Source organism: Paralichthys olivaceus, chromosome 15, assembly GCF_024713975.1.
Source record: "Paralichthys olivaceus isolate ysfri-2021 chromosome 15, ASM2471397v2, whole genome shotgun sequence".
NCBI classification, from domain to species: Eukaryota; Metazoa; Chordata; class Actinopteri; order Pleuronectiformes; family Paralichthyidae; genus Paralichthys; species Paralichthys olivaceus.
Window position 1 is genome coordinate 8,539,401 of NC_091107.1, and position 17,039 is coordinate 8,556,439.

General features: G+C 41.1%; 1 protein-coding gene and 1 long non-coding RNA gene across 2 annotated transcripts in view; both read left to right on the forward strand.

Moving 5' to 3' along the window:
* Positions 1 to 16,017, forward strand: part of LOC109635768 (uncharacterized) — a 29,165-nt gene extending 13,148 nt beyond the window's left edge. The window contains exons 2-3 of the long non-coding RNA XR_011238659.1: positions 14,873 to 14,949; positions 15,879 to 16,017. This is a non-coding gene — a long non-coding RNA (uncharacterized lncRNA). The remainder of the gene's footprint in view (positions 1 to 14,872; positions 14,950 to 15,878) is intronic.
* drd1b (dopamine receptor D1b) lies at positions 150 to 9,622 on the forward strand. Its single transcript, XM_069510033.1, has one exon. It carries the CDS (start codon positions 1,971 to 1,973, stop codon positions 3,360 to 3,362), a length of 1,392 nt encoding a protein of 463 aa, XP_069366134.1. The 5' UTR covers positions 150 to 1,970; the 3' UTR covers positions 3,363 to 9,622.
* Positions 16,018 to 17,039: the final 1,022 nt, after the last annotated feature.

Here is a 17,039-nt window from a genome sequence, read left to right on the forward strand (position 1 = left end):
GGTTCACCTCAGGACGGCACCTTAATTTTTAGCTCCTCTTTTCTTTTTGTGACTTTACAATTGTTTTAGCTTTTCTCATTGTAGGTGAAGTATAAAACAAAGCTTGTGCAAATAAAGGGAATACCATTATAGCTGTTGTTGTAAAATAATATAACAGTGAGGTTCAGAAGGAGGTTGGGTTAGACAGTTTATCGTTTTGGTAACCTAGAAATGTATAAGAAAAATCTCAGGATGTCAGGTTTTAGAAATTGACATCACATAAACTGTGAGGGACAGTTTTGCAGTTTCTCCCAAAATTATAATTTAAATCAATGCAACACAGTTATACATTTTGATTGCAGGAGTACATGCCATCATAAATCGTGTGGCCAAACACCTAAGCGACAAAGGGGGGCTCATAGGAGCATACATTTGGGTGGCTTTGGTCCTCACAACTCCCCCTGGATAGATGGAGCAGTTGTAGCAGAGACCGTGGCGCACAGCAGCGGGAAGCTGCTGAGCAGAGAGAGAGGGGCGCGCAGGAAAACGGTCTTGGAAAGACCAGGGTCATTCCCATCACTCTCCGCCGGCAAGTCGGACCGCAGACACATCGCAGGGTAACTGCGTAAAGGATGAGCCCAAAAAGAAACGCATAAGGAGCGATAAATCACCTGGGGACCCCTGAGAGCAGGGGTGACATGGCTGACTGTCCATGGAGGGGAGCGCAAGGAGGGTGAGCTCCTTCCCTTTCACTCCTTACCAAGATACAAGTTGGATGCAAGCCGAGGGGATGTGGATCTTTGGAGGACTGGATATTTACGTTTACCCGCTTAATTAGCAGAGTTGATTTTGGATTCACTTCAACCAGCACAAGACTTTGCCGCTGGTCCTGAGCTGTCCTCATCCACGGAGCGGACCGCAGGCTGGCGCAAAATTAAGAACATAAACTACGCTTCTGTAGTAAGACACGGGGATTTCACAGCCATAGATCATTTAGGTGGGTGGCCATAACAACTCTTGAATGTGTTTTAAAAGCTGACCAGTCTTTTTTTTGCTGTGTGCACACGCATGGACTCGCACCTGGATTACAGCGACATGGAAAAGCATTTAAAAAAAAAAGGACCTGAGATTTTGATGTGCTTCTAAGACATTTAACAAGCATGCCTCTGCTTTCAAAATGAACTGTTGAGACTTTTCAATGCTGTTTTCAGCCTCATTTCTTTTTAACACTCAGGTGGAAATGTTCTGCAGGAGATGGTGCCATGTACTGACAGGAAGCTCAGAAATTAAAATAAAATAGAACACAGCACCTATAGCAGCCGGGGGTGGACCAGTGTCGATGCAGGCACCAGTATAATCACACAGACACGCCTCGAGGATCATTAAACAAATCAGATAAACGCAGCGCGAAAACCATCAATACAAGTTATTGATGAGGTGGTATATAAGTCTAATGATTGGCCAAGCTTCTGTTTACTCAACAGCTCGGCAACAATATGCTGTGAAACTTTGGCTGAGGGCTTGACAGCTGGGGCAAACAGTGAGAGGAGCAAACAATGACTTTTCATTAAATATCATTTTTACTGCTGCTTTTTTCACTACAAAGCTGCTTTTTTGGCAACAAAAGTAATTGGAGACAACTGCTGGAATATTCTTCCTTATTTCCACAGTAGAATGTCTGCTGCCTGTACAGCTGCTGCAGGATTCTATCAACCAGGAATTTTTGTGGGGCAAATTTCAGAAAATATATTTCAGAAATATTTATAGCAGCTCTTCTGCAAGGATGGTGGTGGTGACAAGGAGCCTATGGATGACCCAGTCTGTGGGAGAGCTGGTGCCGAGACAGTTGACCTCTCCGCCAGCTACGCTGTCCGTCTAAAACTCTACCCCAGAGAGGCGCAGCTGCTGCGGGCTGGGGATGTGATGGGGTGACTGTTGACACCCCCCTCACCCACCCCCTCTCTCACTTTATTAGCAGTGTAACATAAACAATGGATCAGAATTTCTCAACGGTTCGAGACGGCAAGCAGCTGCTTCCAGAGAGAGACTCGTCCAAACGTGTGCTGACAGGATGTTTCCTCTCCCTCCTCATCTTCACAACGCTGCTAGGCAACACGCTTGTGTGCGCTGCTGTCACCAAGTTTCGACACCTCAGATCGAAGGTTACCAACTTTTTCGTCATCTCTCTTGCCATTTCTGACCTTCTGGTGGCTATCTTGGTGATGCCATGGAAGGCGGCGACAGAGATCGTGGGGTTTTGGCCATTTGGCGCCTTCTGCAATGTCTGGGTGGCATTTGACATCATGTGCTCCACTGCCTCTATATTGAACCTGTGTGTGATTAGTGTCGACCGTTACTGGGCCATCTCGAGCCCATTCCGCTATGAACGCAAGATGACCCCTAAAGTAGCGTGTCTGATGATCAGTGTGGCATGGACCCTGTCTGTTCTCATCTCCTTCATTCCTGTCCAGCTTAACTGGCACAAAGCTCAGACCACTAGTTACGCAGAGCTTAATGGAACTTACCCTGGTGATCTTCCACCTGACAACTGTGACTCCAGCCTTAACAGGACCTACGCCATCTCCTCCTCCCTTATCAGCTTCTACATCCCTGTGGCTATTATGATCGTCACCTATACCCGGATCTACCGCATTGCCCAGAAACAGATACGGAGAATATCTGCCCTGGAGCGGGCAGCAGAGAGTGCCAAAAACCGTCACAGCAGCATGGGGAATAGTTCGAACATAGAAAGTGAGAGCTCTTTCAAAATGTCGTTCAAACGAGAAACCAAAGTCTTAAAGACACTCTCAGTCATCATGGGGGTGTTTGTGTGCTGCTGGTTGCCCTTCTTCATCCTTAACTGCATGGTTCCATTCTGTGAGCCAAACTTGCCAGATGGTGCCACGGACTTCCCCTGTATCAGCTCCACCACCTTTGACGTGTTTGTGTGGTTTGGCTGGGCTAACTCCTCGCTCAACCCCATCATTTATGCCTTCAACGCTGACTTCCGCAAGGCCTTCTCCATCCTCCTGGGTTGCCACCGGCTCTGCCCAGGGAGCAACGCCATTGAGATCGTCAGTATTAACAACAACATGGGTGCCCCTACCTCAAACCCAAACTGCCAGTATCAGCCCAAGAGTCACATCCCAAAGGAGGGCAACCATTCAGCCAGCTACGTGATTCCACACAGCATCCTGTGTCAGGAGGAGGAGTTACAGAAGAAGGACGGATGTGGAGGAGAGATCGAGGTAGGGATGGTCAACAACGCCCTGGAGAAACTGTCCCCAGCCGTCTCTGGGAATTTAGACAGCGACACTGAGGTCACGCTGGAAAAGATCAATCCCATAACGCAGAACGGACAGCATAAAGCTCTGTCATGTTGAGAAAAGCAAAGATAGATTGGAGTACACCGAGGCATGTATGTACACACAAGGGGACGAAAAAAGCTTACACAGAAGGACAGCAAAAAGAAACAAAAGAGACAGACATCTCTAAGAATATGACTGAAACAGTAAGGGGGACAGGACGTCAAGACTGTCTACATAAATCCACATGGAAAAACCTACAGAATGTTTTAAAGTAAAGGCACTTTATCCTGGATATAACTATCTGCAAAATACTCTCAGCATTTATTGATGAAATTGCCACATTTGATGATAAATGTTGATAATGTGAATATTAATGCAGAACACTAGCTATGTGCACATGTATACATTTTTGAACAGTATTCAGAGAAAGATGTGTACATCTGCACATGTATACTGTACAGTACTGACACTGTCCTGGAAAAACTTCAACACAGTATATACAGTGGAGCAAGATGTAGTAACCATTAGAAAAAATGTCTTGTAGGTATAGGTGCTTTATATGTGTTTCATGGAAGCGAGAACAATGTTGGTGAATTGGTTTTGGTTCGGTATAATTAGTTGTTTTTTGCAGTTATTTCTCTTCAGTACATTTCTATGGATGATTTTGTTGCAAAACCGAATCACCTGTATTGCAGTTGTTATTTATTTTTCTAAAATGACTTCATACACCAAAGTAACAATGTTCTGATCCAAACTAAAACAGGTGGGATGCACTTGATGGAGTTCCATACCTTAAGCCAAGATATTTAATTTTTACACCCCCCGCTTTCCCTTAAGTTTTTCCAGATCCAAATCTTTATAAAGCTTGAAAGGTCCAGGGTCTGACAGATGTGTGTGAGGGACAGAAACAAAGAATGTGGCATAGAAAAAGGTGCTCCTATAAGGTCAACTCTCCTTCCCCTGTAGTCTATATTCTGAGCAGTCCTCGGTCATCTCCACCTGGGACCGAGATGACAGGCTCAACTGAAGTTTGGTCCATTTCTCTTCCTCGCTCCCTCACTTCATTAGCTTTGTCTCCCACATCTGCTTCTCTTTGGCAAACTATCTCTTGAGCCCTCTCGCTCCATTGCTCAGTCAGCAAAGTCCCATCTCCCTCGTGCTACCCTTTTTTGTTCACCATTCTCAAACTCTTCTCTCCTCTTCCTCCTCCTCACCATTTCCTCAGTCAGCACAGGCCTGTACACCTGTGCCACGTTTTCTTAATGTTTGCTTTCTCTCTTTCGGGCCTGCTCCCTCCTCTCTCGCTCCCCTGGCAGCCCTCCATTTTAAGTCCCTTCTCTGCCCACTTAAAGCGGCACTAATGATTCTATTTTTGGCAAAGGCCGTCAGTACGTAATTAAAAAAGAATGTAAATCTGTACACATCTAAACTTCTGCACTTGGACCGAGGAGGCAGAGCAGCAGCAGCAGAGTTTGCTCAGCTGGAATCCAAGTGACACTTAGTGACCTTTTGCTAACTTGCAGATATCTGATTTTGTAAATTGCTCATGCTGGAATCCATGCTGTGCTGTAGTGGGGATGTAGAGCATGCAGTGTGACAGTGGTTCTGTTTGCAGGGAGTCCAGGATAAAACCTCATCATGATGAGGATTACCTTGAAGATACTGGACATGTTTTTATTGATTCTCCTTTCCCAGAGATTTGTCTTTGCACAGTTGCATTTTAAAAATAAGGACGCAGCACTAAAATATGATTAGAATGTACAGAAAGTGTTGATGTTAGAATAAAATTGTTAAGAAAAGGCAGTTTTGAGTAAGGTAGTTCTTATTTTGAATGAATGTGCCTGCCACAGATTTGCTGTAAAACTACTGCTGCCTGATACATTTTAATTATATAGTTTTCAAAACTAAATTTACATTGCTTTTACTTACTTCCACTCTGGGCACTGATGACATTGATATTTCAAATATTCAAAGTTAAATTTGAGTGAGACAACTTAGCATTTGCTGAACAATGGTCTCTATGGGCACAACTGAAAATTACATAATAATTGTCTAATTATTATTATTGTTACAAATCAAATTGCCAAGCAGCACAAATTAAACTGGCGGAAATATTTGATATTCAATTTCCTAACATTAGCTAACATTAGCCACCATAAGTTACTGGTTATAACAGACTGAGAACAACTGTAGAAAAAAATGAATCAAAGTTTGCAATGGTGCATTTTAACGGTTATTTATTCAATTTTAAGACAATTCAGTTGTTTCTTCTTTTCAGTTGTTAGTAAAGTTTTATGTGTTTGTGGCCATTGTAATAAACAATTTCAAGACTTTTCTATCTCTTAATAAATAATTTGAACCAGTATTTATATATTCAAAGATAAACAAGATGACGATTTTTTTAATATATATCTTGAATGAAATTAAAGTGCATATTTTTCAGAGCTTAAGTAAATGCAAAGTCAATGCACGTTGAACGTAAATGTCAGAGCTTGACACCATTGGTGCTCTGGTTTAAGTCTCTGCATTTTTGCCGCCATTGTTTGTCAGGCCTCCACCCTGTGCTGTGTTTGTCCATGAAGGCGTGAAACTATTGCTCGTCAGGGAAGGGAAGAACTGATCCGATAGAAAGCAATTGGTCTTGAACGAAGCATTTGATTTTCCTGCTGTGGAAAATCCAATGCTATCTAGATGGCAACAAAGCGGGGGAAAGCTTTTAGCTCAATACATGGCTCGGCCAATGACACAAAAGCAACTCATTGTCCTCTCTGCCTCCATGTCCTCAGCTTCTGCCATTTGCTGCTCTATCACTTCAAAAGCCAATATTTATGAACTGGAATAAGTTGTATATGTTTTTTTTTATTATGAATTAAGTTAATTTACAAAGTGCTCAAATTCTATTACCACTTCCACATTATACCCCATCACACGTGCTGCCCTATGCCTTTTAGAAATTCTCGACCATATCAGCTCAACAGCTCCATTTTCACTCTTCACCAGCTCCTCTGTAATTATTCCAAAACACAAGCCATCTCAAACATGCAATAAATTGTGGACTGCACATAATCTGTCAGGATCGGACATGGGAGAGAACTGCCTTGAGGAAGATTTTGGTCCTCCCCTTCTCCCTCCGCCTCCGCACTCTATCCTCCTATTCCTTTCTCTTTCTCTTGGCTGCCTCTGTCGACTTGATGAGCGTTCCCAATGTTAACACAGATTGAATTTATTATTAAACAGACAGAGCCTACCGCTCCTCTGCTGTAGTTCCGATTCAAAGCACCGAATCAAAGCCCCACCTGGCTGTTTTTTCATTATTGTTCTTATATTATTGCTGTTGCCAAAATCTTTCTTTTTGGCTGAATGTGGCTGTACTGTAGCTTATACTGTGAGTTAACCAGTGTTTTATAAGCTGAAGTCTGCGGGCAGTGTAGGGGTATACTTTTTTTAATGATAATAGAGATTAATCTGTCATCTGTCCTGACATCATTGGCATTTACAGGTTTACCAGATGTTTTTTATAGAAGTGTACCTCCAGCTGAGAGTTGAAATGATCTCTGCAGTATTTTGGCTCCATGTAAAAGCGTCTGCCCCCCCTCTGAGCTTTCACCTTGTCAACTCAGTGACTCATCTTTCCAGCTGCCACTGCTGTGATTTCAGAGCAGGGCGATGCAGGAAACCGTCCCACAAGCAAAATGCTTTGTTTGATCTGGAGCGTCTCTCCTAGGCTGCCCTACAAGTTGCTTTGGGGGAGTTCTAATGACAGCACATGGTCTCCCAGTCAGTGTAGTTGCATGAATAATGACAATTTAAGTACATCTGACAGTGCAGAGTCCCTCCTGCTCCTCTTCCTTGGGCGGTGGGGTGGGCACGGGATAAGACGGAAGGCCCAAGCAACACTGTCAGGCCCTGGGAATGTGGAAGTATTTTAATGATGATGTTTCAGCTCACTTCAACTGTCTAGGATAACGACGGAGTCCCTACCTCGACATCAATTCAAAGTTTAATGTAAAAAAAGAAAAAAAGAGAAAATAGGTATGGCAGTATTTAGGGATGGAAGAGCAGGGAGTATTGTACAATGATGTTCAAAATGTAGTCGTGATGAACACAAGTGCTTTTTATCTTCGAGAATCCTTAATCTGTGTAGCAAATTTACATGCTGTATGTTTTCTCCGGTGTGGGATTATAATTTACAGTGAGATGCAACATTCACTGTCTATTTGCAGTATATACAGTATATATTTATTTATTTACATGTTTTTGGGTGTTTCATTCATGAAAGTGATGTCAAAGCTTATAACCCTCAGAATTATTACAGTATTTAGTTTACAGTTTGTACAAAAAAAAATAATGTGCCCTTTCTTGTAAAATAAATGTATGTATTTTTTTTTCCATCCCTGCTTGTTTATTTGAGGGGTGGGGGGGTCTGGATGCGACTGGCGCTGTACCTCTGACACTGAGTGGGTATTGGAAGATCATGTCACTGCAGGGGATCAATGGGTGATTGATCATGCACGGTGACGCAAAAAATTTTTCCAGCTCCCTGAGCATGGTGTCCTCGCTGTGTTCCTGCCTTCGCCCTGCATTTACATAACCTGACAGGCACTTGACAGCTGACATGTCCTCTTCCCCCACTCCCTCCCCTGCCTCGTTTGTTAGCTTAAACACGGGCACAAATTCACACTGAAATATACACAGTAACATTTTAAAGACGATAAAAGGAAAAAGTACCTTTTGTTGTATTTTCTTTGAGGACTAAGATGTTTAAGGGCTGAAGACATGTCATCAGCCTGAACAACTTCAGACTTGTAATGTGTAATGTATGTTATGTGTCTGAATTGGATTTAGCCCACAGCTTTACAAGTTCCCTGCCATTTTATTTTGTTAGAAACTGCAATAATGATCAATAATCTTTATTCCGCTCACTTGGTCGGAGCTTCTTTCATCAGGTTTTAACCTGAAGGTAAAACAAAAAAAAAAATCTAATTCAGTAGGACACCTCAAAAAGACACCTTCCAGCAAAACCATGTGTTCATTATAGGTTATACTTCAAAGTGCTGCTTTACATATCCCTGTTGAACCAAGCACAGAAAGAATCAACCCAGAGCAGATATGATCAAATTAGCTTAATCCCATTTCACACATATGCACATTTGCTCTATATCAGAGCTTTTTAAAGTGGGAGGAGGCAGGTCTCCCCTGCAGCGGGTGCAAACACTTTCATGGGAGGCTAAGTAAATGGAAGTAAAACTGTATGTTATAGTAATTACTACATTAGTTCGTCAAAATATGATCACCTTAGAAAGCCTAAATGTGTGTGATTTGGTTAAAGAGATGGCTCAGAGATAAATATTATTTTAACTGATTATTACTTTTTTCATTTTCCCAGGCAGAAACCAATACATGTCTCAGAATAGACCTATTTCATGTGTTTTGTGAAGTCTGAAATGATGAAAAACAATAATATTAGGATATCTTTGGGCAATCATTAAACAGGATTAGAAAATTTAATCATGCTCATATAGGCATCATGAAACTTAACGAAAGAACGTCTGCTTTGAAATTCCAGAAATCTCTGTCTGGCATAATTTAAGGACATCATCTAACCCTATCAGCTTCACACTTGGCACTAGTATTATTAAGGGCCCAAGAAAGTGTGATGTCAAATTTAGTGCGATTTGGACACAAGATAAATAAACTTTAATAAACAGGCAACTGGCGCTGTGTAGCAGCGATGGCTGGGACTCCTTAATGTTATTGACTTTGTAAATCACGACAACATCGTGCTCACAGGCACTTTCATGACAGCAGTGTCAACAACTGATTCTGGTTCTGCATACTGAGTCCAGCCTCACCGAACTTTGAGCAGCAACAGTGTTTCTGTGGACCGAGCCCCGCTGCGGGTCTTTACTTGCTGCGGCTCAATTACTGCAGGTCACGTTAACAGTTTCAGAAAGAAAGCTGCAGCCAGCATCACCACAGGTCGAGCAAACAGCCCATTTCAAACAGGCAGGTTTAGAACTAAGTGAGATATAATTTATAGAAAATGGGGGGTTATTTCAAGATTAGTATCACCAACAGGAAAAGGAAAAGTCAGGATAAATCATACTGAGGTAAAACATTGAGCCCTGGATGACTCTGTCACTCTGTGACTGCCAATGCAGCTTTAACTAACATCTGTTTGATTTCCGCTGCCTCTCTCTCACACACGCACACACGCCGAATCATTTCAAACAACTCAATTAGTGCTGTTAGTTTGTTGAAATGGGAAAAAATAATCTCCTCCTCCTGCTGTCTGTCTCTTTTACAACATTAAATAAATACGAGATGTAGATCTACATTATTTGTGGAGTGTTTTTTACGCATTGATCATTTTGTTTCCCACACCGATGTATGAATTACACTCACACGCCAGTTCGGAGCACTTTCTCTTTGTCGCTATGCAAAGTAAATTCCGATGGTAATGACAGCTGGAAGTACAGAAGGCATCTGATTTGTTTACACGAAAAAAATGGCAGCCAAAACTGAGAGTGTGATTTACACAGCCTCTCAAGCTGTGTCACACCTTCCACATGTTTCGTGAACTCTGGTGAACTAGATTCAATGGTGGGTGTATTTTATACTTTACATGTCTTGGTGAGGTGGAACTTTTATCACGGCCCTGTTAATCACAGTGGTGAAGACATGTTTAAATACAGTATGAAAGGATGACCCTGACAAGGTTTGAAAACATCCATCCATTATCTACACCACTTATCCTCGGAGGTTCATATAGAGGGTTTACTGCTGGAGTCAATCTCTGCTGACATTGGGAGAGAGGCAGGTTAGGTGGTGTATCACAGGGCCAACGCACAGAGATACATAACCATTCAGGCTCCCATTTACACCTCAGGTCAATGTAGAGTCTAACCCGAGTCTGCATGACTGTGGGTGGGAGCCTTGGAAAAAACATGCAAACTCTGGAAAGGTTTCAAATAGTCAACCTTAATTGAAGACAGATATTTAAAGAAAAGAGTTATTATACTGTGTCAAGGCTTTAACACAAACCTTCACATTAACCGATTAGCAACAAACTGTCTAAGACAAGACACTATTTTTAATAAAGTGGATGGCAAGCATATTTTCCATCAGGTTTAATGGGTTTTATTTGGCATAAGCTCTAGTGGAGATGTCAAAAAAGAAATAAATTCAGCAAAGCCTGAGATCTAAATGTAGGTTTGTAATCATTTTAATTGGTGCAGCATATGGTGACATGGCTGACAATCCCGTGAGTGCCCAGCATGAAGCTACGCGACGGAGAACTGCAGCTTCATGCATCTAAATTATGGGAAAGAACGCAGTGATACGATCTGTGAAAACAACAAAGACTAGCACTTGTGACACACTGGCACATTCCACATCAGCCCTGCGTATTGATAGTTAACCTCTCCTGATCCAGCCTGAAAGTGAGAGAGAGAGTGTGGGGGGGTCACAGTGGAAATACATTCAAGGTTAATGATAGACTGCAGGCAGCAAAATGCAACACCAAGTTGTTCCTGTTTGTGTGTGTGTGTGTGTGTGTGTGTGTGTGTGTGTGTGTGTGTGTGTGTGTGTGTGTGTGTGTGTGTGTGTGTGTGTGTGTGTGTGTGTGTGTGGAGTGTGTGTGTGTGTGTGTGCTTGCATGCATGCATGGGCTGTAATGTGCTTATGTAACCACACCAGCTCTCATTCAGCTCATTTGCTCAGTCCTAAGTTAACAGGAGCGGCAGGCAGCCTCGTCTCTGAAAACTGGAGCCCTGCACAGTCGCTGTTGAATTTGTATTAAAACCTTTATTGTTTTGAGGGATTTCCTACACAAATCCCAGCAGATAAGAAAGATTTGAATATCTGATAGCATGTTTGCATTACATAAATTCATTATCACTACCATCAAGTGAATAATTAACTATTACTTAATAAATGATGTAAGTGATTATTTAAGTTTGATTGTATGTAGAACTTAAGTTATAAGTTGTTGCTGCTTTTTATTTTTAATATAATATGATTTGAGACTTTTATACGTTGACATAATTCAAGTTTTAGTTGATAACACATTAAACTGGAATGACACTTAACCGAGCACATAAATCCACCGAGGCCCAAACTTCCCCTATCAAACCAAATTAAAATCCACTAGATCTGGATCTTAAATTTCATGGAAATGTTCTCAGTAGTTTTTACGTTATCTGACTGACAACAAACCAACTAACCAGCAAACAAACAAACAGACATAACATAACCTCTTGATCATAAGGTTTAATGTGATTCTGACATGACAAACTGTTTGGCATAGTTGAGTTGTTTTGTCTTTTCGGTGGCGTCTGATTCGCAGTATTTGTAAAACTGGCAAAATCTCTCACTAAACTTGTTTTGCCAACATAGCAAACTGTCTAGTTAACCAAACAAGTTCTCAGGTCTGTCTGCAAAGAGCCCGCAGAAAAATGTCTGTAGACTCGTTCCAACTTTTACAGACACCAACTTTAAAAACAAAAAGTGTCTGTGCCATCGCATTTATAGACGAAATTACATTTTATGACTTCCCTCTGAGCCAAAACAAAACCCGTCCTCTCATCTCCTCCTCTCTGGTCTCCTCTTTCTCCTCTCTCCTTCCAAGCACACCCTTGACTTCCTTCCCTTTACTCTTGATCCTTCTCCTCCAAGTCTCCTCCTATCTTTTCTTCTTCTTCTCCTTCCCCCAAGCAGTGGAGTGACTCACGCTCCCTCTGGTGTGAAGTGCTTCATCTCATCACGGAATGAATCAACTCAGGCATTTTCATTACGGCAAGAAGGCTGTTTCACTCTGGCAGTAAAATAGTCAACCATTAGGAAGTCTATGTCTTGTAGAGAAAGTTAATAAAAATAACCCTTTCTAATTAAAAGGCCATTAATGTTATTAAGGTTGACTGAATAATACATGTTGTCATAATTAAAGGTAATTTCTGGTTGAGTGGCCCTCCTGCTGCATTTTGGATGAGCTCCAGCACATGATGATTACTGATGGAGTCCTACAACATGAAGAACTTAAAGCAGGTAAATCAGTCTGCATTTGCCCAAAGGAGAAATTTTAAAAAACCTTATTTAATGGCAACTGCCCAGAAGCTTTTACTTTATTATCATAGTCGTACAACTTAGAAATCTGTTTCGAGTGACAAGGACAAAACTAAAATGTTCCAGGTCCTGGGAGTCTCAGGGCGGAGGGAAGCATTCTCCATCTGTAAACTCAGGTTTCAAGGAGTAAAGTTTTACTCTCTTGTTATGATACTATGTTTTATTCATGAGCACACTCTGCTGTGCCTCTCGTCTGCTATGTCTCGGCTGTATCTGCGCTCTGAGCCTGGTTTGCATGGAAAACCCCAGGTTCCTCTTCCATTTCTCATCATCGTCCTGTCGTAATGCTAATGCATGGTCTCTCAAGTCACATCAGCTCGCCGCTTTCCCTTAGTCCATACTTAGCTTTGCTCTAGCCGAGTATTGTTTTGCATCGTCACTGAAAAACAATATTTGACCTCAGACGTTGCAATGTGTGTCAGAGTGAGGGTGCATTTTTTCCCCTCCCATTTCACAAAAGCTTCGTTGCACAAAGTTGCATTCATAGTTTTTAGTGTAACATTTCACTTGCAAAACATTTACACATCACTGATAAACCCAGTGTGTTACAGGTATAAAAGCCGCAGCTTGCAAAAAGAAATCAAGGTAATTTCACAAACAAATTAAAAAGACATTTGAAATAATAAATTAGGTAACTAATTAAATCACCTAAAATCTTAATTTTATTTAAAAGTAGACTCTGGAAAGCAGAGAGTAGGCTACACATTGAATAAACATAATTCACAGACATGATTGCTTTTTTCAATGGTTCTGTCTCTGCACAGTCATTCTGCTGATATCAGTTTCAATTATGTATCTCTCTGCCGTCAGCACAAACTGGTGGCTCCAGCTGTGCATTTGAAGAATAAAAAGAGACAGTGAGTCAACACATCAACCTTCAGCAACTCAAAGAATAAGGGAAAATTTAGTTGACTTTGAAAAAAGAACAGCGAACAGCAAGAGATATTTGTGTACTGAAGTTACACAACTTCGCCTGAACCTGATGGAAACTCAGAGTATTGACATATCCAGGCTTGGTTTAGCTCCTTGTTATACAAAGAGTAAAACACATGGGTCCTTGTCTGTAAAAAGCGGTTGCTTGTAGAAATCTACCCACTCGACCCTATCGAGTATTTGATGTGAGTTTCAACTCATATTTCACTTTTCTCAGACAGAATTTGAGTTTGGCTCTTGTAAGCCATTTTCAGACATGAACTGTGGAAAATGTTTACACAATTGTGCTGGGACATTTACCGGAGTTTGCCTTTAAGGAGATTGTCTGGGTCACATGTGTTCACAACAACAGGAAAATGTCCAGAACATTCAGACGGGGGGAGGCACACTACAGTAAAGCATGCAGGAGTCAGGACAAGACATATACAGTAAATACTGACCCAGTCTCTGCAGTCCCTGATTAGGACTTCAGTGCATATCTTAAAGCAGCTCTAGTGTAGTCTATTGTGTTTGGCTTCAACAGGCAGCTGTTTTCAGATATTTCCCTAAGGAGTTGTTGGAGACCTGTATAGAGGTAAACAGAATTATGTAAATGGTCATGGTAAAAAGAGGAAATGAATATTGAAGTTAAATTCATCAGGTGGACAAAAATATGCTAATTTTGCTAAATCTCCAGGATAAGTAAACAAGAAATGTGCCAATGAGTACATGTTGTGTTCCAAGCCCGTTTCTACTGCCACTGTCATTATCATCTTTTTGACTCTTGGCAAATCAACTAACTTGGCTGCAGCATTTCCAGTGAAGAGATGATTCCTGAGCTTTCACCACCAACCCAACTCAATGTTCTGTCAGAGGGCTCTGGACCTGTTGCAGGGCTTTCTGTCTGGATATCATGATCTCACATTAAAAGCTGGTGAAGCATCTTCTGGTGAATTCAAAATGAGGATAGTTTCTTGCTAAATCAATGGTATACCAGACTTTGGGAATACAGGGACTAGTCATGGTGAGGCTCCGCATCGGTGGTTCGGTGGACCATCAAAAAATCCATATGGATTCTACCAGCTCTACATGTCTAGAATCTAAAATTGTCAGGGCAGAGGCACATGGAAGGCTGTTTTGAACATAAATCAATTCAAAATCTTTGGAGACTTGATGTTACCGCCTATAAGAAACCAATATTATTGATTCAAAATACTCTATTGATTTGGAATCCCAAAGGCAGTGCTACCCGTTTTAAGACTGTGAAGGAACTGCTCTACCACCCACTGTAATCCACTGTTACATATGCAAACATGTACTGTTCAGCTAAGGTGATAATGGAAAGCTGGTATGTTTTGTTAGATCAAACTAATCAAACTATCACCATTCCATATTCTTATATCATGGCGATGAAGGTCCAGGGCCTTTCACCGTTGGACACTTCCAGAGACACTCCCATGGGTCGTTTGGGAGGGGAGAGAACTAAGACATATAAAGGTGTTCACAGCTCTTTCTATTGCAGAAAAATTAAGCTAAAGCTTCTTTTACAGGGGCGCTGGCATCTGTAGACTAGTGATCAGGACGTCAAGTCATCGTATTGAGGTCCTGACCATAGACCTGCTGAAATGTGAGTAACCTCAGCTGTTAATCTTGATGTCTTACACCACTCTTATAGCATCAGAGAACTAAATAAAACCAAACGACAGAATCTACTGAACCCACGTCGTTCGCATTATCAAAAATTCATTTCTTTCAACAGGATTTTTCCTCTTACTTAATATCAAACATTTTAGATGTAACATTAATCTTTTTAATGCATCTGCACACTGACCTGAGTATCTGGCATCGCCCTCTTTTGAAATCATAGTTAGCATGGTGCATATTAATATATTCAGTACATTTTTGCCTCCAGGTCAAAATGTACCACAGAGGCCTGGATTCTTGGCTCATTAAACCATTAAAGAGGACAAGTAAAGCAATGGTTGTGTCATGTTAAAGAAATGTTTGTTTAGTTTCTTGTTGAGGTATGGGAAACAATGTGAAGCTGGAAAATGTCAGCAGAGGAATTTACAACACTTTTAATTCCTTGACCGATGTGAACATCACACAGGGAAATGGATTAAGCTTTTCCTCGTGTTCCACTCAGCTTGTTGCTGTTGATGCCTTCAGGCAAGGTCACCGAGCATCCTCAGCTCATCTGTCTGCCTTGAATTTTTAAACATATTCTAAGTCTAGTTTTTTATTGGTGAAACCAAGAAAATTGCTTTTGGTTCTGAAAATGAACTTAAAATCCCACTTCTGGTATTTACAGCTGGCACCCTTTGCAAAGGCAGCATAGCATCCGGCCAACATAGTGAGAAGAAGAAAAGGCAGAAATGCATAACAGTAAAAATCATGATTCGACTCAGATGAATTTATTAATGTAACCTCGTGCCACACAAGAAGCCAAAAGGCTGGTCTAATCTGGACCAGTAATCTAAATCTCAATCAAGATGAATGAAAACTTGTTTATAGTCTTATCAAATTGATGTTGCTTGTGTAACTGTTGCCACACAGGGTCAACCGGCCAACAGGGAAAACTCCTACTCTCCCAGATGGCCAGACCTGCTGCTGGGGTAATTGCGTTGGCGAGTCATGACTTATCATCTTTCTAATTCATCAATTAAGAAATGTAATCCAGAATAATTGGTAAGGCATATGTATAAGGTGTGTATTAAATTTATGAAAACTGCTGTCCTGAGAAATACTGTGCATGAGTGACAGCCAGTGATAAATTGAGCACATTGTAACTGCTTTAAAGAAACAAATTAACTGCTTTAAAAAAGTAATTAAAACATTAAATGTAGGTCACTTTAGTTTGCTACTTTAACTACAATGCAATGGCAAAACTATCAGGATTTAATTGTGACAAAGACATGAACCTTGGTTAAGACCTTGGTTTTGGACTTTCAAGTGTGAAAAAGCCCTGAAAGAAAACTGAGCAAAAGAAAATATTTTCCAATAACAAAGTAATACAGCTTAGTATAATGCCCAATATCATTGCTGTGCTGAAAGATGTGAACAAAGTGTTCTACAGTTTAATTGGTTTCATAAACTGGTCACTGGAAATGCAAAGGTTCCCATCTTTTAAAAATCAAGGCTAAGACTCTTAACTTAATTGCTGTGACAGGACAGTTTTCTGTCTGGAAGTAAATCTCGCTGAGCTCGTATTAAGTCACCAAAACCCTCAAGTCAGAGGGCTCAGCTGAGAGAAAATAAATCAATGCTCATGCATTCAATGTGTTTTTTAAATTTGTTTATGTTATGATTACGGTTAAGATCCCATTTCCCATCAGTTGTGACTCTTTAGACATCTGTTAAAAATCCATAGGTGATTTATCACATTTAAATACAAGGCTGACAAACTGACTAAATCTCGTGCAGAACACTAGAGTGTAAAATTTATAAGAGAGAGTAGTCCTTTGCCCTTTTTCATGCATGGACGTGTGTGTGTGTGTGTGAGAATGAACTTGAAGTTCCTTTTGCCACAGTGAGAGCTGCAGGTCCGGTTGCTCAGATCAAAGCATGTGGCAGAGATGATGTTGATTTACTGCAGCCAAATTTCTTATCAGAGGAAATGACTGTGTACCTGAGCTGCAGTAATTTTACAGTTTCCTGAGAGTAATTCAAAGAAATGAAATGTTTAATAATCACAGACCATAACCTGTTATGTTAGAC